This window comes from Caretta caretta, chromosome 16, assembly GCF_965140235.1.
Source record: "Caretta caretta isolate rCarCar2 chromosome 16, rCarCar1.hap1, whole genome shotgun sequence".
Taxonomy (NCBI): Eukaryota; Metazoa; Chordata; order Testudines; family Cheloniidae; genus Caretta; species Caretta caretta.
Genome location: NC_134221.1, coordinates 26,065,626 through 26,091,314, shown reverse-complemented (window position 1 = coordinate 26,091,314; position 25,689 = coordinate 26,065,626). Strand labels below are relative to the sequence as shown.

Here is a 25,689-nt window from a genome sequence, read left to right as displayed (position 1 = left end):
ACGTTCAGGGCGCAGGAGGGGGCTCCGGGCTGGGAGGGGATACAGGCTCTGGGGTAGGGCCAGAAATGAGCGGTTCAGGGTGCGGGAGGGAGCTCAGGGGTGGGGCAGTTGGGGTGTGGGAGGGGATGCAGGCTCCAGGAGGGAGGTTGGGTGCAGGAGGGGGTTCAGGGCTAGTGTGGGAAGGGGTGAGGGCTCTGAGTGGGCGTTTGGGTGCAGGAGGGGCTCAGGGCTGGGGCAGGGGATTGGGGTGCGGGAGAGGGTGAGGGATGCAGGCTTGCTTACCTCAGGCAGCTCCCAAAAGTGGCCAGCATGTCCCTCTGGCTCCTAGGCGGAGGCATGGGCAGGCAGCTCCACACACTGCCCCTGCCTGCAGGCATCACCCCCACAGCTCCCATTGGCTGTGGTTCCCAGAGGAGGGGCACAGTGCTCGGAGGAGGGGTGCAGCATGCAGAGCCCCCATGGCCGCCCCTACGTCTAGGAGACAGAGGGAGATGCAGACAGCTTTTAATGGCCCAGTCAGCAGTGCTGTCCGGAGCCACCAGGGTCCCTTTTCAACCAGGCATTCCGTTTGAAAACTGGATGCCTAGCAACCCTAACCCACATATACCTGGGTACAAATGAAGCATTGATTGTCCCAAAAACACAACTCAAAGATCTCTCATAAGGCAGCACTTGGACATTGGAGCGACCATCACAGCTAGCATCTTTGGCCTGTTCAGAGGCTGAACGTAATGTTGTCTATTGGTGGTGGCTGACTTTCATGCTCCATGTGTTTAAAACTAATTTCTGTCTCAGCCATACCCACAAGGCAGTAAATCAAGATCCACTGTTTCCAGTGGTGCAGACAGTTTCAGACAGCTTCACCACCACCACCGAAAACTCCTCTCATCTCTAGCATGATAAGCAAATGATTCAGGACTCTTCCAACAGCAATCACATTGCTGTGTATGGATCAGAATATGGACTGACATTTATCTTACTGATCACTCTGTCCATCTGATCTTGAGCTTTGTTGCAGCTACTATCTCCAGGACTAATTTCCAAGCATAAAGGTTATGCTTCACCACCGTGGGTGAACATGGTTTTTATGTAATAACTCAATGCTGACAAAGAGAAAAGAATAAAAACTTGTCAACATTCCAAAACACAACTGTAATATAGATGTCCAGCTAAGCTGTAGATAGGATGGATCCAGCTGCCATACTGGAAAGTTCTGAACGATGAGGCACAACTTGAAGGAAAATCTCTGAAAATATATTGAGAGGCATTTTAGTAAACTAACAAACTACCTACTTACTATGAAACCAAAAAAATAAGGACAAAATAGCTTTTAAAAAACAAAAACATGCAATCAGTTGTTTTTTCCTCTTGTGCTGCTGGAAAAGTAAAGGAAACAAGATGTTATAAAAAAGCAGGTGCCCTGAAGATTTTCTGAAGCATCCTATAGCTGAAATGCACCGTATGGGAACTAGTCCTCTATAATTTCTTCCATTAGTGTAAATAGAAGTTTTATTATTACAATATCTTTGCATATTTATGTATATCTCATGTAAGTATAATTTTCCTGATAACAGGAAGAGAGAAACTTAATATATTGCAGAAATAAAATATGCAATAGTTCTTTAATACAGTCCAGCTTCACCAAAGACATGTCTTCCAGCATTATAATTTGGACTGAGACCTCTGAGAAACTCTTTACTTTCAATTCTCCTCTTTGAGTCCAATTCTGACAGTCTTACTCTGGGCTAGACTGTCACAGTCATTATGTGTTTGCACAGGAGAGTAAGTCCCCCATACTGCCCTGATCAAATTGTCAGTCCAGCTGCACTGAAGAGAACAAAGGCTACTTGTCCAGTGAGTGGGCGGGTAGGGGGCAGACAAGGATGGGAAATGAAGTCTCCTCCTGCCTCAGTAACTGGCTGTGCACACAGAAGGGAATTAGCTGCTCCACAAGAAGAGATGAAGTAACTTATTCCTCCTTGTAGAACAAGGGGAGGAGCTGAGGAAGTAGTGTGACAGGGACACACACTTCATTGTCTGGGATGATTAAAATCTGCCTTCAGGAAGGTTTTAAAGTAACAATCTAGGCCTCAATGATTAGTAAATAAATCAATGGGGCTACTGTTGTAGTAAAGTACTGCTTGCTGTGAGTAACTGTGGCAGCGTGGAACTTTTCATGATTCCAGTACTTAATACTGTATTTATATAGGATTAAAAAGCAGAGCTTTATAGCTGATATATATACACCAACTATATTTTGAAATCAAACAGCTTGAAGAGCCAGGGTAGCATTTTCATTACGCGTTAATTTTTCCCTCACTGATCCTTTTCCTTGGCATCCCGCTTATCTAAACCTGAACTGCTGTTTACACAAGAAGAGTCCTGAACTAGTATTTTGAACGATCAATATCTTGCCTATGAGCTCTTTATGGCAAGGACTGTCTCTCATTATTCATAAACTTATTGAGGGTCCCAATCCTGGTTGAAGTGTGTAGGTGCCACTGTAATACAAATAATGTTTGCAAAGGTCTGGGCTGATGCCCACATCGCTGCTCTGCAGATCTCTCAGATGGAGACATTCTTGAGGAAGGCAACAGATGAGATCAATCTTGTGAAATGCGTACAAATCAAGTCTGGAAGCGCCATGTTACGAATTTGGTAGCACACTCATATGAAATTTTAGACCCACCTGGATAGTCTTTGGGCTGATATCGCCAAGCCCTTAGTTCTTTCTGTCAGAGAGAGAAATAGTCTAGGGGACTTCCTGAAGGCCTTTTTGTCCTATCAAGGTAGAAAGCAAGGGCTCTCCTAACATCTAGGGTATGCAGTATGGCCTCCCTATTTGTCTCGGTGAGGCTTGGGGTAGAGGGTGGGAAAGCGAATAGACTGATTCATGTGAAACAAGGAACTCACTTCAGGGATGAACCTTGGATGCGGCCTAAGTGTAAGCCTGTAAGGGAAGAATACTGTATACGGGGGACGTGCCATCAGAGCTGGTATTTCCCCAATTCTTCTAACTGAGAAACCAGGAAGGACCCTTTTCATCGACAGGTATGCTAGCAAACAGGCAGCCATAGCTTTGAAGGGAAGTCTAGTCAGGCCTTTCAACACTAGGTTTAGATCCCATGAAGGGGTAGGAAGTTGAAATTGAGGGAAGAGGTTTGTTATTCGCTTAAGGAACCTTTTAGTGGGTCAGTGCAAAAGTATTTAGTACCCCTCTCTGGGTTGCTGAAATGCTGCAATAGCTGCTAGCTGGACCCTGAGAGAGCTCTGGGATAGCCCAGATTTTTTAAGGGTCAGGGCATATTCCAGAATATGTGGAAGAGTTGCTGACACTGGAGAAATTTGTTGGGATGATCACCAAATCTGGAACTTGAACCATTTCTGCAGTGTAATACGTCATGTGGTTGACTTCCTACTCTGCAGTAAAACCTCTTGAATTCCCTTTGAGCATGACCTCTCTAGGTGCTGTAACCACCTAGGAGCCATGCTTTGAGGCAGAGGATCCCCAAGTTGGGATGTATGTATGCCCTTTGTCCTGAGAAAGAAGGTACGGAGTGGCTGGAAGGGAGATCGGTGGGCACATTGCAAGCTGTATCACGTAAAGGTAGCAGGTCTAACTCAGCCACGTGGGAGTAATCAAAATTACTTAAGCTCTGTCCCTCTTTATCTTTAGCAGGACCTTCAGCAGAAGAGGAAATGGGGGGAAGGCATAAAGAAGGTCCTTTTTCCACAGGAGGAGGAGAGCATCACTCAGAGAGTGCTGTCTGATCCCCGCCCTGGAACTGTACCGCGGACACTTCTTGTTCTGGTAAGTGGCAAACAGATCTGTGGACGGTGTTCCCCACTGTGTAAACAAGTTGAGAAGTACTGACAGGTGAATCTCCCACTTGTGGTCATGCAGGAAGATGCAACTGAGCTTGTCCATTACCACACTCTGCATGCCCAGGAGGTAAGCCACGGATAAGACGACGTTGTGAGAGATGCACCAGTTCCACAGTTCCATTGCCTCTGTGCATAGAGAGGGCAACCTGGCTCCTCCCTGGCAGTTGATATAATACATGCAGGCTATGTTGTCCGTCAGGACCTTTTTATGTGATCCTGTTATCCCCAGGAGGAAACTGGTACAGGCCTTACTGACTGTTCTCAGCTCAAGGAGATTACTGTGCAGGGAGATCTCTGAAGGTGACCATTTGCCTGGTGGCAGTGGGCAGTGACAGGGGTTTGTTCAGACTGTCCCTGCTTGGTCTGTAAACTGAGCTGAACCACAGCTGTGTAGGCATCACATGTGAAGTCTGGCATGTGGAATCACTGCCATGCCGGTTGCTGTATGCCCCAGGAGCTGGAGACAGATTTTTACTGGCACCCAAGGGCTGCATTGAGCTGTGCCTACAAGCGATACCAGGGATAGAAGTTTGTCCTGAATTAGGAAGGCTTTGGGCTCTAGTGTGTCTAGGTTGGCCCCTATGAATTCTAGGCGTTGTACTGGTGTGAGGGTCGACTTCTGGGAACTGATCCACAGGCCCAGCACCATGAACAAGTGTGTTGTGTCTTCAGTGGCTCGACAAGACTCCTCAAGTGGCCAGACCCTGAGGAGACAATCGTCCAGATAAGAGTAGATCATGATTCCTTGAGATCACAGATGGGTGGCTACAGAGAACTTTGGAAAATACTCAAAAGACTTAATGAAAATTCAAATGAGAGGACCTTGTATTGGTAGTGGTCATGTCACAGAGTGAACCTGAGGAAACATCTGTGAGCTGGTAGTATTGAGATGTGAAAGTAGGCATCTTGTATATCGAGGGCTGAAAACCAGTCTCCCTGTTCCAGTGATGGAATGATCATCAATAGGGTGACCAAGTTGAACTTCTGAGCTTTGACAAACTTGTTCAGAGCTCGGAGGTCCAGGGTGGGTCTCCAACCTCCCTCCTTTAGGGTATTAGGAAGTAATGAGAGTAGATGCCTTATAGATGTTGAGATACTGGTTCTATGACTCCTAACTGCAGGAGTCGATTTATATCCTGCCTTAGAAGACTCTTGTGAGAAGGGTCCCTGAAGAGGGACAGGGAAGGGTGTTGTGGAGGGGTAGGGAGGTGAAGTGGATGGAATATCCAGATCTGATTATCTCTAGGACCCATCTGTCTGATGTTATGCATGCCTAGGCACTCCGGAACGCTGTCAAATGGGTGCGTGGTCACAGGTAGTAGTGGGGAGTGGTCTCGCAGTGCCTCAACCTGCCCATCAAAAGTGATCCTTGGGGCAGGTGATTAGGAACCTGAAGGCTTTCATTTCGAGAACTTTCCTTTTTTCCTCTGGGGTTTATAGTGCTGTTGTGATGGGAATTGGGATGAATAAGGCCTCTTTTGGTACTGAGGACTACAGCGTCTCTTTTGCCCTGGTGTGTAGATTCCAATATTATTCCAAAATTGTTTTTGTCTGATGGCTTGTATGTCAGGCCACTGAAGCCAGGGTTTGCCAGTCCAGGTTTAGCTGGGTCTAGGATGACCCCATTGATTGGGAGGACGATTTTTGTGGTAGATGAAGCATAAAGGATATTGATAAGCTGGTGGTATCTTTAACCTCCTCCAATGGCATGCAGAGGGTGTCAGTCACTCTCTTCGTCAGCTCTTGGAACAAGTGGAAGTCATCTGCCAAGGAAGGTGGCAATGGCATGATCACTTCATCCAGTGAAGAAGAGGATATGGCCATGGAGGTAACCTCCTCCTTTATGTTCACCTCTTGCTCCTCCACTTCTTGGGGTTCTGAAGGCAGGCTGGCTGTGTGCTTTCCAGGGGTCCAGGTATGGCCATTGCAGTGGCATAGGGCCTGGTGGAGGTGCCCACAGGTGCCTATGCAAAGATGGTGGTGGTGCCATTTGGTGGCACATTCCTGGACCCATATGGACCTGATTATCACTACAAAAAGTTTTTTTTCTCCTGCTGATAATAGCCCATCTTAATTAATTGGTCTCGTTACAGTTGGCATGGCAACACCCTTTTTTCATGTTCTCTGTGTGTATATATATCTTCCTCCTGTATTTTCCACTGCATGCATCCGATGAAGTTGGTTTTAGCCCATGAAAGCTTATGCCCAAATAAATTTGTTAGTCTCTAAGGTGCCACGGTACTCCTCATTTTTTTTTACTCAAAGAAGAATCACTCTTACTTTGGATGGAGTCAATCTTGAATTCCTTATACGTGCAAACTCTTATTGAACTCAACAAGAGTGTGCTTGAGTAAGGAATACAGAGCTCTTTGGTCCTGCACAAAGAAATAAAATCTATGGGAAAATATTTGAACTTCTGTTGTTTGATTTTGCATTATGATTTGAACTTCAAGAGTGGAGCATGCAGAATTGAATTCCTAGATCACTGCACTAGCAAGTAAGCATATAGAATGCTACACTAAGACAGACAATCACTCTGTCTAGTGAGCACTGTAGAGAGGCAGTAGTGAGAAAGTTCTACAGATACTTTCCATTTATAGTAAGTACATAGGTCCTGATTCAGCAAATATTTATCTTTATGCACGTACTTAGAGTACTTTGCTGAACAAGGATGGACTTAAGTTCATGCTTAAAATTAAGAACATGCTTAAATAGCTTGCAAAAATGGGGGCCTTAGTCTTAACAGGCAAAGGATGGATGGTTAAAGAATGTTAATAAGAGAATGAATCTGCTATTTCATGCCTGATTTTTGCTAACATATTTCTAAGTTGCTTATGTCCATCTTTGTTCATCAAAGTCCTTAAGTATGTGCTTAAAAGATAAGCATATGTTTAAGTGCTTTGCTGAATCAGGGCCTAGGTACCTGATGTGACAAGGCGTAAAGGAGCACCCATTTAGAGACAGCATCAGGACGCTTTTTGTCAACATCTGGCAAGAGTACAAGCACTGCTGCATTCTGCTGAAATGTTAAAGGAAACTTTCCCAATGTATTTCTCAAACGATTCTGTTTAAACAGAATTTAAAAAGGACAGTCAACTTAAAATCTAGTCAATTTAAATAGGAGTTAAAGCAGTTTCAAGTGGCATGCTCACCAATTTTGTTGTTTACAGTATTTGTCATTTCCTATTTTTAAGAATGTTTTTCTCTCTCCTATTGCTGTGTGGAAAGCCCACACAAACCGAATGGACAGTGAATGAACAGAGGCAACAGTCAAACTGTTTATCTAGAAAGTGCTGCAAAATGAAAACAAAGATATGTTGCCTGTACTCTTTTAGTTAGAGCCATCTTAGGTGTTACTTGTAACACCTCTAGGTACAAAAATTTCAGACACAAGTGTCCTATTTAAGTTGACAGTGTCCCTTTAAATCTAAATCATGTTCCAAATCTCACTTCCGAGATTCACACAGACTTAACCACAATGGTTATTTCATGTTTTCCTGCTAACTCTAAAGATGAGTTCATCCTTGACTAGGGTTTAACAATTATAGCTTCTGGGGAGAGAGTAGGAGTTATGGGACATGAACTTCTGGAAGAAAAACAGTCTGATTTTTTCAGATCTCTGATCTGTTTCTGGTTCAGGTTTGAATGCCTCGATCAATACTGTAGTTTTCAAAGACAAACTATTTTGCTTTCTACTTCAAAACTATCCACAGCAGCACATAGCATAAAACAAACACCAATCTTATAATTAAAGAGCTAAGATCTATGACAGCGTGAGCAAAAGCTGGAATGGACCTCTATGGTGCAGGAGTAATAACTTCACTACATCAATGCTCTGTGTCTGTGATCAATTACACCAAAGGGTATCAGAGTAGCAGCCGTGTTAGTCTGTATCCACAAAAAGAAAAGGAGTACTTGTGGCAGCTTAGAGACTAACAAATTTATTTGAGCATAAACTTTCGTGAGCTACAGCTCACTTCATTGGATGCATACAGTGGAAAATACAGTGAGGAGATTTATGATTTCACACGGCTGCGGACTGACAACTAGATATTGTTTCCGCTTGCAACTGAGAGAGTCTAAAGGAATTCTAAATATAAACAATCATAATGTTCTCCTTAGAATGAAACTATTCGGTGGCTGGAAATGCTTGTTTCCAATGCGATGGTAAGAGTGTGAGGCAGTGAGACTGTATGAGGGTAATGTTGCATATCCATTAAATCCATTACATCTATTTTCCTAACCCTTTTCCCAAGAAGCCAGTTAATTCCCATATGCTCTCTCTAGAATATTGATAATTGTAATTAAAAATATTTATAGCACTATTAATTTACACTATAATTTACAAACATAGATAAGGCACAGTCCCTGCCATAAAGTACTTTAGTATTCTAACTAAGACAAAACAAGAGGATTAAGTGAGATGGGGAGCAGAGAATGTAGTTTGTGGCATCAAGTTACACCGGATCTTGTAGGAGAGGATGATGAACTTGAACTTGATATGGAAGTATTACTGATATATGGGTGGAATTAAGTGCCCTGGGAATTCTCCCAGATGATGTGACTTCAGTAGTAATTATTGTGCTTTGTATGTACACTAAGAAAAAAACTCAACAATAACTGCTTCATGGGATGGCAAAGTGGACTAGGGGTTAGAGCCCAGGACTGGGACTCAGGAGACCTGAGTTATATTTGTGGCTCTCATTAGCTTGCAGGTGACCTTAACCAAGTCATTTCACCTCTCTGTACCTCATATCCCCATCTGTAAAATGTGGATAATAATACTGACTCCTTTGTACAACACTGAGATATACAGATGAAAAGCATTATGTAAGAAATTAATTATTATAGCTGCTTCCTGTTTACTCAAACAGGGCCATCTGCCCCTAAATATTGGCTAATAAACAGAGGAATTCTCTCTCTCTCTGAAATTCAACTGCATTGTTGGTGAGCCCCTTCCTTTCCTGACTCGCAACTTAAGGTCTACAATGTTTGCCAAGACAATTTTATATATTGTGTGGGTGACTTTCCTTAACATGGACATAGTTTTCCTTCCGTTTATTTTATTGGAATGCTCAATGTGTTCCTATTTTTTCCAGAAAGACAGAAAAAAAAATAAGAAAGAAAAGAATGCTTAGATAACCAGTGACGGGTGCTACATAAACTCTTAAGCCAGAAGCCTGATAAGTGTCTATTTTTTATCAAAGCAAGATGAGGTTTATTGAATCAGGAACCTTAGGGTAGCTTCAAAACATCTGAATTGCCAGTTTACAAGGGAAGAGAATATACCTTAACTTAACCAAACTTGTCTTTAATCACAGATTAGAATAAAAAATTGACAATTGGTAAACTGGAGAAGTGCTAGGCTCTCCTCTTCATGGATGTGCTGAATGTGAGCAATGAAATAAAACAGATACAAGATGTGGATGCTACAGCCTGATTTTAGAGGTATTAAGGCATTACTCCACTCAGCATTGTAAGGCCTAAGTGACTTAACAGCTAAGTCCCATTTTCAAAAGTGACTTGGGTACTTAGGAGCCTAAGTCTCAGGCTCCTGTCACTTCTGAAAATGGGACACAGATGCTAAGTCACTTGCAGAGTAATTCCTAAATTCCTTTAAAAATATGGGCATATGTGGCTCTGATGTAAAGGCAGTGTATATAATTCTGTTTCTTTAATTACTTCTTTGACCAGACAAGTTTTTTCCTATATATAAGTATCTGCAGAAGAGCTTCTGTCTTTTGTTCAAGAAATAAATGTATACCATCACTGTACTGTAAAAGTGTGAATTTCAGTGCCAGGCTACCTGAAACCAGCTCTAGGGACTTTTGCTTTTCCTTAATTACTGACCTGGGAACAATGAAGAAGGAGATGCACTATCAGGCACTCAGTCCAAGAGTGCTCGGGAGAGTCCTTATTTCCCATATGATTGCTCAGCTACTAAAGCATGATACCAAAGTCAGCCTTATGCAGCAAGAAGCAGTCCCTCTCTCTGACAGCCTCTGTCTGTCACAGCCAGCATCGGAAAGATTAGAATTAGAAGAACGTTAACTGCTGCTGTTAATACCCATAAGTGGAATCAAAAGTCTCCCAAAGCTAGAAGGCTTAAATATGGGTATTTCTATAACCCTTATTTCTTTACTCGGCGTTTTAATTCTAGAATAATTGTCATCAATTAAAAAGAAAAAGCCCCAGGTTTGTGTGGGATGAAGTCTCAAGTGAGGGACAACTGGAGACACTGCACCTGCAGCCCAGAGAGTAATAATAGTGACTTTTCACTTACTGATAAGTTCACAGTCTTGTATACTGGCAATTTAAACAAGACTTGGAAAAAACAACCAATCAAGCTACCCTCATTTAACTTAACTTTTGGGGCAGATTCACTGCAACTGGTCCCTTGATATTTATCTGACCCTTATCACCATAGTATCTAAGTGCCTCAATCATCGATGAATTTTATCGGCATAACACCCATGGGAGGTAGGGCAGAACCGTTCTCCTCATTTCACAGACAGGACCTGAGGCACAGGGCAGTTTAACTGACTTGCCTCAGGTAAGGCAGGAAGTTTGGGGCAGGGCCTGAAAGTGAACCAGGTCTCCTGAGTGCCAGGCTGTCATTTAACTGCTAGCTCCATCCCTCCACCCCAAGGGCTGTTTCTGTTACTTCCTATTAGCATTTTTAAGGGCTTGTCTACACTTACCGTGGATCGATGCTGCAGTGTTCGATGCACTGAGGGTCGATTTAGCGGGTCCAGTGAAGACCCACTAAATCAACCGCTGATCACTCTCCCGTCAACTCCGATACTCCACTGGAACCAGAAGCATAAGTCGACGGGAGAGTTTCTCCCATTGACCCAGTGTGGTGTAAACACCGCAATAAGTTGACCTAAGGTATGTCAACTCCAGCTACATTATTCAAATAGCTGGAGTTGCGTAACTTAGGTTGACTTAACCCATAGTGTAGATTTGCCCTAAGAGCGAGGAGCAGTTTTAATTCCTATCTCAAGAGTTGCTCAGCAGGCAGGACCCACCGTGCAGCAGAGCTGCTTTATGTAAGCACTCCCTGGCCAGGTCTGCTTCCCAGGAGGCACCATCGTTTGGTCAGCACTGGTCCCCTATTAGCCAGCAGTGCAGAGGTCTCACTTGCTTTCCTCCAAGCCTCTCTGCCAGTGTGAAGCCAACACTTTTCTTATTAATATTCTTTGAACACAAGTTAACTTCTTTGCTAAGTATGTACATTCATTTTGCCTCTCAGTATCTTAAAATAAGAACTGTGACTACCAGATAAATAGATGAGAAGATTATCTTGTTTCCCTAAGGCATCTCTACATCACTTTGCATCCTTTGGTGGAATATAAGCATGCAACTCATTCCTCTGTCTCCGTGGGGGGCAGGAGCCTGGTTACCCCTCTGTCTCTCTTAGGCATATGGCACTGAGGGGAGAGCAACTAGTTATTAATCTGTATTGCAGTAGCACCAAGGAGTCCCAGGCAGGTACCAGGACCTCACTGGGCTAGGTACTGTACAAACACAGGACAAAAAGACAGGCCCTGCCCCAAATAGCTTACAATCTAAATATACGACAAGAGACAAGAGGTGACTACAGACTGACAGGGGAGCAGAAAGAAACAACGATGCAGCACTGGTCAGCATGATAGAGACTGGTCTCAGAACACCAATGGGCTAAACATTATCAAGTTTTTGCAGACATCCAGGTGAAGGACAGTTCAAAGAAGAGATCTGAAGGAGGACAATGAGGTAGCTTTGCAGACGTTTATGGAGAGCTATTCCAAGCATGAGGAAGAGCATGGGAGAAAGCGCAAAGGTGTTTGTTTGAAAATGTAACAAGTGAGCAATGGAGGCAGGCATCATTGGGTGAGTGGAAGCAGAAGAGAATGAGAAATTATAGGTAATAAGGGGATAGGCCATAAAGGACCATGAAAGTGAAGACAATTAGCTTATCTTTAACTGATAGAGAAAACGGAGCCAATGGAGGGATGACAAAGAGGCGGGGTGACAAGGTCAAAATGATGGGCTGGGAAAATGGTATTTGTAGCAGTATTCGAAATGGATAAGAATGGGAAAAATGAGATATGTTAAGGTCCCAGATGAGAGGATGTGGCAGCAAGATGATGAGAGCCTGGACAAGAGTTTTAGTTGTGAGGATGGATAGGAAAGGCCATACCTTGCAGACATTATGCAGAAAGAATTATTAAGATTTAGGAATAGCCTAGACATGAGGACCTAGAGAGAGGACTGAGTTAAATATGACACCTGTGTTACAGATCTGAATTCTGTTTTAGCCACATTGAGCTGGAGGTGATGGCTAGACATCCATAAGGAAATGTCAGAGAGACAGGCACAGATTTTACAGCATGGATAGAAGTAGAAAGGTACGGAGTAAGGTGGATGAATTGGAGAATCCTCAGCATAGAGATGGTAGTGGAATTTGTGTTAGTGGATGACATTATCCAGAGATATAATATAGAGGGAGAAGACAAGGGGACAGAGGCCTGTAAAACCTCCCACCAAAGTTGGAGGGATGATGATGAGGATTCTCTGACATCCTAAAGGAGTGATTAGAGAGATAGCATGAAAACTAAGAGAGGACTGAATCACAGAAGTCAAGGGCGGACAACATATTGAGAAGATGAGCATGACTGACCGTGTCAAAGTCTGTTGACAGATTGAGAAGGTCGGTTACCCCTCTGTATCCCACTGGCACATGGACCCAAGGGGAGAGAGGAGGCATTTATTTCTTCCTCCTTCCCCTCCCCGCTCAAGTAGCGGAAGAAAACCATTACCACCAGCCTCACCTCAATCCCTGGAAAAATCATGGAGCAGGTCCTCAAGGAATCAATTCTGAAACACTTAGACGAGAGGAAAGTGATCAGGAACAGTCAGCATGGATTCACCAAGGGCAAGTCACGCCTGACTACTAATTGCCTTCTATGACAAGATAACTAGCTCTGTGGATGAGGAGAAAGCAGTGGACATGTTGTTCCTTGACTTTAGCAAAGCTTTTGACACTGTCTCCCACAGTATTCTTGCCAGTAAGTTAAAGAAGTATGGGCTGGATGAATGGACGATAAGGTGGATAGAAAGTTGGCTAGATTGTCGGGCTCAACGGGTAGTGATCAATGGCTCCATATCTAGTTGGCAGCCTGTATCAAGTGGAGTGCCCCAAGGGTCGGTCCTCAGGCTGGTTTTGTTCAATATCTTCATTAATGATCTGGAGGATGGTGTGGATTGCACCCTCAGCAAGTTTGCAGATGACACTAAACTGAGAGGAGAGGTAGATACGCTGGAGAGTAGGGATAGGATACAGAGGCCCTAGACAAATTAGAAGATTGGGCCAAAAGAAATCTGATGAGGTTCAACAAGGACAAGTGCAGAGTCCTGCACTTAGGATGGAAGAATCCCATGCACTGCTACAGACTAGGGACCGAATGGCTAGGCAGCAGTTCTGCGGAAAAGGACCTAGGGATTACAGTGGAAGAGAAGCTGCATATGAGTCAACAGTGTGCCCTTGTTGCCAAGACAGCCAATGGCATTTTGGGATGTATAAGTAAGGGCATTGCCAGCAGATCGAGGGACGTGATCGTTCCCCTCTAGTCGACATTGGTGAGGCCTCATCTGGAGTACTGTGTCCAGTTTTGGGCCCCACACTACAAGAAGGATGTGGAAAAATTGGAGAGAGTCCAGCGAAGGGCAACAAACATGATTAGGGGACTGGAACACATGACTTATGAGGAGAGGCTGAGGGAACTGGGAGTGTTTAGTCTGCGGAAGAGAAGAATGAGGGGGAATTTGATAGCTGCTTTCAACTACCTGAAGGGGGGTTCCAAAGAGGATGGATCTAGACAGTTCTCAGTGGTGGGCAGATGACAGAATGAGGAGTAATGGTCTCAAGTTGCAGTGGGGGAGGTTTAGGTTGGATACTAGGAAAAACTTTTTCACTAGGAGGGTGGTGAAACACTGGAATGCGTTACCTAGGGAGGTGGTGGAATCTCCTTCCTTGGAAGTTTTTAAGGTCAGGCTTGACAAAGCCCTGGCTGGGATGATTTAGCTGGGGATTGGTCCTGCTTTGAGCAGGGGGTTGGACTAGATGACCTCCTGAGGTCCCTTCCAACCCTGATATTCTATGATTCTATATAAAATCTGGGCAAGCAGCCCTTTCTATATTGTGAAAATAGGCACAAACCTAACCATTTCTGATCAATTTTTAGGCAGGCAAGGATTGAAAGGGTCTATGGGATCTGTGGCATCATGTCCAGCTTTCTGTTCACTATAGTAGGTTGAAAACTAAGATTCTTTTCTGTAGGAAGATATAAAAAAATTCTTACTGGTAACTCAGGTGTTGAGTATGCCAAATTCAATTGCATGCTCAGTTCTGCAGCTTGAAAAAACTCAAAAGCACTCTGTACTCAGTGGCAGATGTGGGAAAGTTTAAATAAACCTGCACTAGTGGTAAAGCAGTCAGGAAGGAGACAGGACACTCCAGGAGTGTTATGACTCCCTCCAATACTATTCTGTCAATTAGGGGCTCAAGAGCTTGTCTGCATTTTAAAATCTGCAAAAAGTAAAATTCAACTGGGAGTCAGGAGACTCAAGAAATGGAAAGAAACAGATGTTCCAAGGTTAGCAGATTTCAAAAGCTATGTTGCTTACACAGGCAATAGCTGATGATTTCTTTCGCAGCTGTTCAGTGAAAGTCAAGATACACATAGAAAAACTGAACACTTCCACTGAAAACTTCCTTAATGGAATATGAGCTATGTTTAGCACGAGTGGATAGCTTCTAAAGATATCAGATACCAGCACAGGAAAAACCCGGACAACATGCAAACCAAACAACAACTATGTATAATACTTATATTTAGCACTATTCTTCTTCTGAGCACTTTATAAAAGTTATTGTAGTTTAAGTCAAATTTACACTATTTTTAAGGGAGAAAAGGTAAATAAATTGTAAAAAACATAACAAGCACATTTTCTCCAGCTAAAAATGTGAGATGATCCAGGGTAAAAGGAGAAAATAGGATTTCCATTAGTGAGCCCTTAATGGAATAGGAAAATATATTTTGACTTATCAAAAATGTCCTCTCTCTAACTTAAAAGGTCCACAGATACATTAGCCAATTAGCTTTCTGCTGATGTCCAGCTATGCAGGCAGAGCTGTACCTGTCAGTCACTGGCACGAAAGGGTGTGGCCAGCTAAACTGAAGAATCCACCGGTTAAGAGAGCTTCCAAAGAAAGGACAATATCCCCAGTGACCTTAAATTTTTTAAACACTGTACGAATAAACTATGAATTCCTATTGCATAGCACAGCCTTATGGACCAATTCTGAATGAACTAAATGGCAGTTTTAGCCCATTAGCAACAATATACTCCAAGCAAGGTAAGGTCAAATCTGTGGACCTTATAACTCAGAGGAAGGCAATTTTTGGTAAGTCATTAAATTTTTCTATTATCTTTCATTTGCAAGGGATTCAGATCAATTAACTACTGGAATTTTTAAATTAACAGGCATGAATAGCTTTCACTCAGGAGTCCTAAAAGAGTTGGCTAAGGAGATCTCTGGGCTGCTCATGTTAATTTTTAATGCATCGGGGAATAACTGGGGAAATTTCAGAAGATTGGAAGAGTGCTAATGTTCTGCCAATTTTCAAAAAAGGCTAGTGGGATGACATGGGTAGCCATAGGTCAATTAGTCGGACATCAGGCCTGGGCAAATACTGAAAAATCTGCTACATGATTAAGTTAATAAAGAATTAAAAGGATACAAATATAATTAATGCCAGTACATGGCTTTATGAAAAACAAAGTTGGTCAAACAAACCTGATTTCATTCTTTGATGAGATTTCAAGTTTGGTTGGAGGGGTTGCTGTGCAGATGTAATATACATACAACTGAACATGAGCTCTGTCATAAATATAAAGGGAAGGGTAAACCCCTTTAAAATCCCTCCTGGCCAGAGGAAAAAATCCTCTCACCTGTAAAGGGTTAAGAAGCTAAAGGTAACCTTGCTGGCACCTGACCAAAATGACCAATGAGGAGACAAGATACTTTCAAAAGCTGGGAGGAGGGAGAGAAACAAAGGGTCTGTGTCTGTCTGTATGCTGCTTTTGCCGGGGATAGAACAGGAATGGAGTCTTAGAACTTTTAGTAAGTAATCTAGCTAGGTATGTGTTAGATTATGATTTCTTTAAATGGCTGAGAAAGGAACTGTGCTGAATAGAACGACTATTCCTGTTTGTGTGTCTTTTTTGTAACTTAAGGTTTTGCCTAGAGGGATTCTCTATGTTTTGAATCTAATTACCCTGTAAGGTATCTACCATCCTGATTTTACAGAGGAGATTTCTTTACTTTTATTAAAAGTCTTCTTGTAAGAAAACTGAATGCTTTTTCATTGTTCTCAGATCCAAGGGTTTGGGTCTGTGGTCACCTATGCAAATTGGTGAGGATTTTTACCAAACCTTTCCCAGGAAGTGGGGTGCAAGGGTTGGGAGGATTTGGGGGGGAAAGACATGTCCAAACTACGTTTCCCAGTAAACCCAGTTAGAGTTTGGTGGTGGCAGTGGAGATCCAGGGACAAAGGATAAAATTAATTTGTACCTTGGGGAAGTTTTAACCTAAGCTGGTGAAAGTAAGCTTAGGAGGTTTTCATGCAGGTCCCCACATCTGTACCCTACAGTTCAGAGTGGGGGAGGAACCTTGACAAGTTCCCAGTGTGATGCTGTGAAAAAAGGGCTAATGCAATGCTGGGCTGTATAACCAGGGGAGTAGGAGTAGGGAAATGTTTTAGTCTGTATGTGACAGTGGTGGAACCAATACTAGAATACTGTGTCCAGGTCTGGTGCCTTTCTGGAAGATAACCTTCAGTCACATACAAAATTATTGGGCTCAATACAGGAGTAACCAGGTGAAATTTAATGGCCTGCGAGGTACAAGAGTTCAGATTAGATGATCTAATGGTTCCTTCTGGCCTTAAACTCTGTGAATCTATGATGCAGTACGCCTTCAGAACTATACACAGGGTAGTAAATTCCTTGTATTTTACCAGGAGTCCACTGCACAGAGCACAAAAGACGGCATTTACCAGTGCCTGAATGTCTAACTTGTACAATTATTAGAAGGCATGATTAGATGACCACGTGGCCTCCCTACAGATCTCCTCATATGGTGTGTAAGTTCTTGGACCAGGAGACTGCTACCACTCTCAGTGGTATTTAATGCTAGTTGCTTGACAGACACTGTTTGATCTGTAGGCCACTGGGGTGCACCATCTCAGTCCACTTCAAACAGTAGATTTAGTTGCTTTCTCTTTCTCTTGGATGCAGGATGATACTGACTAAATACAGCAGGACTTTTTGCAATGGACATAGATCTTGAGGGCTCAGTGAACTTCTCATGTATGCTAAAGATTCTCTCTAGTGAGGTGGATTTGGGAAAATCTCTTAGACACTGTGAAATGGTGAATTAGTTTTGGGGATAAAAGTTGGGTCTAGAACAACCTTATCACTGTGGACTATATTGATCCCCAATGGATAAAACCTCATGCTCTGTTATCCACAAGGTAGAAGTGCTGGGTATCAGGAATGGCACTGTGATAGAGAGGAAATCACAAACATACCTTCCCAAGGGGCTCAAAGGGATGAAGAATCATGGGTTAAGAACCAAATCAAGGTCCAATGGCAGAGCTCAACAAATCTTGACATGCATCATTTCTTCCTCCTCCTGAGGTAACACTTTAAATCCAAGTTTGAAGAAATTTCTTCCTGCCTGTTTAGGATAGTGCACTTGATAATACAGCCTCTGGACATTTTAATGTTGACTCTGCGATATCTTTGTTCAGACCCTTCTGTAAGAACCCAAATATCTTGAAAGTGAAGGTGAAGATGGACAGACATCACCTTTCTTGTAGCATCCCTTGAACTTTAGCCAGATTTAGAAGAAAAACTGGTGGAAGCATTCCAAGCATCCACTCAGGGTATCCTATCTTTCATAGAAAAACACTCAAAAGCCTGTTCAGTTCAGCTACTAGAAGTCCTGTTTTGAAATGGTGAAGCTGAGCCACCATGTTAAAGAGGTTATTAGGCTCTGATAAAGTCCAAGTTTCCTGGTAGGCTCAAAGTTTCTCCTGAGTGTCTGTGGGACATAACTCTCAATCTCTGGATATTGCTGTGTCCTTAATTAGGGATACCCTTAGGAAAGGAAAAAACATCTGTTTTACACTGGTGCACACTAAACCATTTCTTAGTCACCTGGCTTGGTCTCTTCAATTTTTCTGTGGACTTCCATTCCTTTGCCATCACAGCTAGCAAGGCTACATTGACAAGAATAAAAAGTTCTGTTTTAGATTCAGAGGAATAATACTTCTGGGTAGTTTTGCTGATCTGGTAACTCCTCTTTGTCTTTCTTGGACACTCCCTTTTGAAATTGATCTAATCTGGATACTGCCCTCTTAAGCATGAATTCAAAGAATTATAACTAGAAAAGACTTTGCTTTTCCCATAAGATGTTACTTATCCCTAAATCCTGACGTACTGAAAACAATTCCAGAATATATGGGATCATAAGCATCAGCAAGTCAATACCTCTGTCACACAAGAGATATTTGGATTTGTAAAAGACCTTTGACAAAGTCCTGCACAAGACGCCTAAAGAAGCCAGGGAATCATGGGGTGAGAAGCAAAATATTGTCATGGATCAAAAACTATCTAGGAGCAGAAAGCAAAGAATAGGAATAAAATGTAAATTTTCTTCATGGAAGAAGGGTAACAGAAAAAGAAAGACCTAACCCAGCTAGGTGAATGGAGAGCTCATTGCCACGGGAAAACAGAGGCAAGGGACTAAGCAGGATTCAAATCTGTGTGGGTAGAAAGAATATCCAGAGCTATTGTAATTGTAGGGAAAATATTGGAAGGGATATTAAAACTCATGCTTCAGGGTTTAAGCCAATCTCTAACTATTAGACAGCAGGATGAGAGCTAATGTGGGGAGCATATTATCCCACATCTGCCTGATACAGGATTCTTACATCTTCCTGGTACTGTCCATTGTTGGAGACAGGAAACAGAATTATATGAACCTTGGGTCTGATTTTGTACGGAAATTCCTTATGTTCTTTTCCAAACACTTGCAGATTACATGGAGGGAGACTGTTTCCAAGAAAACATCAAGGTTGCAATGTCCTTATCCAAAAAGGCCTTTTATTCATTGGCCTGCCATCGGAAAACACATCATATGTCTCAGATGAGATGTCAGAAGATTTTCTGTTACTAGGAGCCAGAATAGTAAGGTTCCAACACAAGATTCACCAGCTCTGGATTCCAAGGGCAACCTGGCCACTCCAGAGTGACAGAGCATCTATTTCCCATAAGTCATGCTCCCTCATATTGCTGAATAAACTTCAGTCTTCCTTTTGAACTTGGTGGCCGTTAGGTCTATCTATTGGCTTCCCCACTTTTGGCATATTGCACTGAACTCTTGGGACTGAATTTTCACAACCCTGGACATATCTGTTGCCTTCTTTGGCAGTCTGCTGTATTCTTTCAGAACCCTGATACATTCAGAACTTACAAAGCTTTCTGGTATTGGAAGTACATGCACGTCCTTAGCCATATCTTTGTTTTTCATGCATCTGACAATTTACATATGTGATGAGGATCATGTTGCCTGACTATACCCAGCCTTGATGGTAAGATACTTCAAAAGTGGAGCAGCACGAGTTTCACTGCCCTCACTTTGAAGCAGCTGAATACTTCTCCTCTCTTGTGGAGCATTTGCCTTGGCAATACTTTAACTCTGATTGGACTCCTAGACAGACCAGTTGTCGAGACATGGTCAAAGAGCTCTTGTCTCAATGGATGATCTAACCATGACTCTCCAAGAAGGAGTCTATTTGTTTCTTTTGCTTGGTGCTCTGTCTTAGCTCTCACTAGCCAATTGTTCACATAGGAGTGTACATCTGATCCTTCCTTTGGAAGAGCCTGATACTGATAAAGGTGCCCCAGTATTATGAGACATAAGAATGGCCAAACTGGGATGCAGAACAAGGCATCTTGATGACACAGGGAACAGAGAACCTATGCACAGTTAACTGACTGGATTTAAACAGACCTCAGAAACTCCATCCTGAAGCTTGGCAAATCTAGCCCAGGAAGCAGGTCACTGGTGTTCCAGTGAACCTGTTTTATGGAAGCACTGCGTCTTCCTTATGTGAGAGAAATTTCTCCAGCTTCTGGAGTTCTTTGGCAAACAGGCATCCACTTCTGAAGGGTAGAATGGGCAGCTTGGCCTTGGCTTGACCATAGCTTCTGCCACAGAGATCTCCTTGCTTCTGTGGAGGCTGCCATGATTCTCAGGGTGGCCCTGGTGATGTTGCACATGACATCTGCTGGTCCTAACCAGGGTGGCATTTAAGCCAGCTCCATCCTCAAGCTTCTAGTGCCACGAAGCAAGGGTACAAAGTTCAGAGTCACCCAGCCCCTACTTCAGTCCTTTCGCACCGGAAGCTGCTGATAGACTCTGATGTGCTGGGGATGCAGCATGGATCATATAATGGATATATGCAACATATCTCAAAGATCAGTTACGAGAAGGTAAGTAACTTTTTTCTTCTTTAAAGTGATTGCATATGTCCTTTATGCTATAGGTGACTCCCATGCCATTAACGCAGGCGGTGGGGCTCAGAGTCTCAACAGAAGAAGGACTGTAGGATCAACTTGCCTACATTTGCATCTTCCCTTGATGCAGGAGACAATGTGTAATAACTGGTGAATATATGAATCAAGGACCATGTTGCTGCTCTACAAATATCCATAATTGGGATGTGTGCCTGTCGTGGGGTATGCATACACTGTCCCATTTTGGGGCAGGTCAGGGTTGTGATACTACTGCAGTTACAGTCCACCTGACTATCCCTAGGCTGGGAGCAGCACAACCCAATGGCTGGAGCCAATATGGCTGCCCTGAGGATCAGGGCTGTGTGGCCTAATGGTCAAAGTCAATACGGCTGCCTTTGGGGATCAGGGCTGCCCAGCTTAATAGCCAAAGTCAATAAAACTGACCTTGGGGTCAGGACGGTGTGGCCCAATGGCCAGAATCAGTATGGCTTCCCTGGGGATCAGGGCTGTGTACCCTAATGGCACAAGTAAGGAGCCTCCACCTGGGGGGACGGGGGATGGTCAGGATAGAGGGAACCAGGCCCTCCCTGCCCCCAGGGCCCTGTCAGCGGCAAATGTGTTCACCACCCAGTCAGTGGGGATCCTACTACAATATGCTGACCTTCCTTGGGAGGGACAGATCACTCATACTGCCACCCTGGGCCACTTCCTACTGTGTCTCCTGAAGCCAGGGTCTGAATGTCGTTAAAGTCTCCAAGCCCCTGGGATTCTGACTCCAGTTGGCTAGCCATAGGCAACAAGACTCTGGTCTGGTCCTTGGGATCTCTGGTTCCCGCAGTCAAGTGTTGAAGCGGCTACCGGGCAGAAGCCTCCACCAAGCGTCCTCCCTCCTTGGTGGTCAGGTGAGAATAAGCTGGGCTGCTCCTTTGTGTACTGAGACAACAGTTGAAGCATCTTCAGCACAGCCTGAGGGGTGAGACATCTGCTGCCCACAGTGTGAGGTTAACCCTTCCTTGCTTAGTGCAGGGTATGCACACCCCGCCACAGTGCCACAAACACTGATGAGGTTGAATGTTCTCTAGTTGAATGTGCTGTGAGATTGTCAGGAGGCGTTACTCTTTTGGCAGCTCAGCACATTGTAATGCAGCTAGTGATCCATTGGGAGAGTCTGAGTTGAGGGAGGATGACTTCTCATACATTCTGCAAAACTTGGAAGAAATCCAAAAGGGCATTGTTCTATCCAGGTAAAAAGCCAATGGTCGATGAACGTCATGGACAATGGAGTCTTCACTTATCCTTGTGTGCATGATGAATCAAAGTACCTAGAGACCTAAGTGGCACAATACAGGGAGGGGTACTTGTTGACCAGAGACCTATGCTGGAAATGCAGCACTGGGGGAAGCATGGATGACTTTCTAGCATCTGGCAACATACAGTGCGGGGGATCTGGAACTGGCCCCAAGAAGGTGGAAGGGGAGAATACTGAGCCTGAAACTGATGGCCGCACAGAAGAATATCCAGGTGCTGACAGTCTAGATAGCTATGACAATGCCAGTCAAGGGTCTTCGTCCTGAAGAAATGGTGATGGCAGTATCAACAGGCATAGCAAGTTGCTGGCCACAGCATAAGCCTCTAGTGCAGTAGGTACAGCCATTAGATGCTGACCAGGAAGACTGCTCCATAGCCAGTGAAGAAATAGCCAGTCTCAATGGTCCCTGGGAGGGCATCTGAGTGAACAGCTTGTTTCTCCAATGGAGCCGGTACTGGGAAGTGGTGTGCTGTCTGGTGTGCTCTATCTTTAATAGTGGATCACCCTTCCATGGAAGAGTCCCTAACCCAAGACTTTGATGAGCCAGAAGCCAACTTCTGCTTATGCTTCTGAGGCTTGGACTGGTCTGAAGTCCTGGGCCTCAAAGAAGATGTTACCAGTGTTGGGGATCTCCTGCGGCCTCTTTCTGCAGGCCCGGCTACGGGAGCACTCTGATAAAGAGTCTTTGAAGAGCTTTCCTTGGAGGACCGAGGGGGCAATGATGCCAGCCTAAGGGCAACTTCCATCAGGAGGTATCGGAGGTGCTCTTCCCTCAGCTTCTTTGTCTTGTTCTTAAAGTCATGACAAACAGAGCACCTGCCTCTAACTTGGCTCTCACTGAAACACTTGAAACAGAGGGAATGAGGGTCACTAACAGGCATAGGCTTTTTACAGCCCACACCAGGTTTAAACCCTGGGAACCTGGGCATAGGCCCCCCCCAGTATCAAATGGGGTCCAGAGACCTCCTTGGGTGCATAATCAAAGTAATTTTTTTCAAAAGAAACAATAAATAAAGAAATAAAAATGAAAGAAAATAACCAAAAACTGAGTACCACTAGGTAGTACTAAACAGTTTATTTGTTCACAGGGAACACCAATGCTACGACCATCAACAGTGCATTCTAAGAAGGAACTGAAATAGGGGAGGGCTATTCTGCCCTTTATATCCTCACTTTGTAGCACAAGGAGCTTGGGGTTGCGCAAGGCCATGCCTATATGGCTTTCGCTAGGGAAAACTCTCTGGTGCACAAGATGCACACACACTTACAGTGTAATGGACATATGCAAGCTCTCAAAGAAGCTGCAGTGGCCTTTACCATATTAGGTATCAAGTTCTGCTCTGATTTCCTTTCACTTTGAATTTTTTCTTTGGCTTCAGCTGAACTCTCACTAGACATAACTCATGCTTATAAAGAAAATTAGTAAATTTGCTCAGAAAATGCATTTTCCCAGGCATCCAGATCAAAGGATGAGTATTGAATTACCTCTAACAATATACGTAAATACTTCTCACTGTTGTTAGCAAAACCTCTGTTGGGATTAAAAGTGGCTTCAAAAAATTAAATATAAATTACTCATGATTTGTAGTACATCCAAGTATTATGTCATGGCAATAAATATTTATAAAGACCATTTGTTTTGTTCACTTTCACAAAGATACTAGAACTAATGAAAAACTACTGTCTATGTAATCTCAACATTGTATCATGAACAGGAAAGCCTGTCCAAAAATTAAATTAAGCAATGTGTTCGTTTGCTGGCAGCCAGTCCAGGAGCTGTAAAGCACACACTAACTACAATTTTCCCTATTGCAATATAGATTATAAGCTTGTGCTCTCCCTGCCTTCATTTAATATAACATGCTAATCATGTTGGAAATAAGTAAACACAATCTCTTGCTCACTAAATTTTAACATTCAGAGACAAACACATATGAAAGTCAGACTACTTTTAGTATAGAGCTCACACCGTCCTTAATTTGTACAAGAACATATAATGTGCAAGTGTTCAGTGTGTATCTGTGTGCATAATGTGCAAGTCTTTCCCTCTCTTTCTATTTGTGTTGTATATATGATGTGAGGAGAGGGAAATTAACACACAAATCCCACCATGAATATAATGGTAGAAATTCTCCTTTTTAAAAATAATATATGTTGTATTTGAAAAAAATTATGTAGATGTGCGGTTTTTCATTTGGAAGACAGTGCAAAACACTAAGCAGAATTATGACATAAAATATCATTGTTCCTAGATCTGCTTTTAATCTGAACCAAAAAAACAAACTTGTCAAAATCATAAACAAGGCTGATCTTCTGCAGTGAATAGGCCGATGTTGATTTGGCTGCTCTAGTTGGAGGTTATCCTGGGCAATGGGACAGATTATGGAGGATATTCTCTCCATTTGAAGTTTGTCCGGACACATTCATGCAGTTCTGGTATCAGTCCCAGAACAATGTCTGCTTTGTATGTTATTTCCTTTAGAATGATTGTCTCATCTGAAGCAGAGTAAAACTCCAACCATATTAATCTTTTATATGGCTCCACATTGCAAAATTAATTATTCCATACTTTAGCATAAACGGTTTGTCTCAATTACTGTTTGGCTGAAGAACTGTAGTATACGCGCACTGGTCTGAAGTAGAGTGGAGTAGAACAGCTTTAGAAATTTGAGGTATCTCCAAACTCTCTCTAATTTATCAACATCCTTCTTGAATTGTGGACACCAGAACCAGACACTGTATTCCAACAATAGTTGCAGTAGTGCCAAATACAGAGGTAAAATAAGCTCTTTACTCCACTCAAAATTCCCCAATTCATGCATCGAAGCATCATATTAGCCCTTTTGACCACAGCGTCAAAAAGGAAGTTCATGTTCAGCTGATTATTTGCCACTGCCAACACATCTTTTTCAGACTCACTGCTTCCCAGGATAGAGTCCCTCATCCTGTAAGTGTGGCCTGTATTCTTTGTTCCTAGTTATACATTTACATTTAGCTGTATTAAAATCATATTGTTTGCTTGGGGCCAGCTTGCATCCTGAGCCAACAGAGTTTGCAAGGGAACATCCAGTTTTAGGGATCCTGAGTGCCATTCCCAGTACAAGGCTACACTGTAATAAGACAGACACTTGATTTTTGCCGTTGCAAAAGCTAAAGAAATACAATTTTGGAACTGATGTTAAGAGTCATAAGGACTACAGCCAGCTAGGGTTTCACTCAAGTGCTCTAACAATATCAGCTCAGTTTAAAAATGTTAAACTCTATTTACATTTCTGTCAGAGATTTTTTGTATAATTCCTACTAAAGCTAATAGCCAGGCCATCTTTCCATTAAAACATGTAGGGGTGGAGGAAAGTATGGTACTTACTTATAGTTGTCATCTTCCACAAACTTTTGAAGTTCCTCAATGTAGCGGACAGACTTTAAGTACTTTTGCACATGGGGTAAAATTATGAGATGATCTGTAGAGTATAAAAAAAATTAGCCAAGATAAATCTCTACAACTGCAAAAATAAAAGCAATTCTTCTTTAGATTCCTCCAGTTCTTTTGATTTTATGAATGAAACCAAAAGGAGACCATAACTCCCCAAGGGAGAAACTGTCTAGGAATATTATTTTGTTAGATTGTATGAGAATGTTAAGGATTTTACCAAATAAAGGCTTAGTTGTCATTCATGCTATAGATGAGATTCAGCTGCTGATTTTACTAGGAGAATTAGGCGATTTTAGTATGCACTCTCAATTTACAAAGAGAAAAGTGAGGTTCATGTATTAATGAGCAAACCTCAGACAATTTGGTTCAAATACACAACAAACATTTTGGATTCTTATTTGAAACTTAATGGCAAAAAGCATCAGGA

At 43.0% G+C, this 25,689-nt stretch overlaps 1 protein-coding gene across 9 annotated transcripts in view; it reads right to left on the bottom strand.

Moving 5' to 3' along the window:
- The window catches only part of RALGPS1 (Ral GEF with PH domain and SH3 binding motif 1), a 398,334-nt gene that overhangs the window by 82,420 nt on the left and 290,225 nt on the right, over positions 1-25,689 (bottom strand). For all 9 annotated transcript variants that reach the window (XM_048823454.2, XM_048823456.2, XM_048823452.2 and 6 more), the window contains one exon: positions 25,197-25,290. In XM_048823454.2, the coding sequence (XP_048679411.1) occupies positions 25,197-25,290 (94 nt within the window). The remainder of the gene's footprint in view (positions 1-25,196; positions 25,291-25,689) is intronic.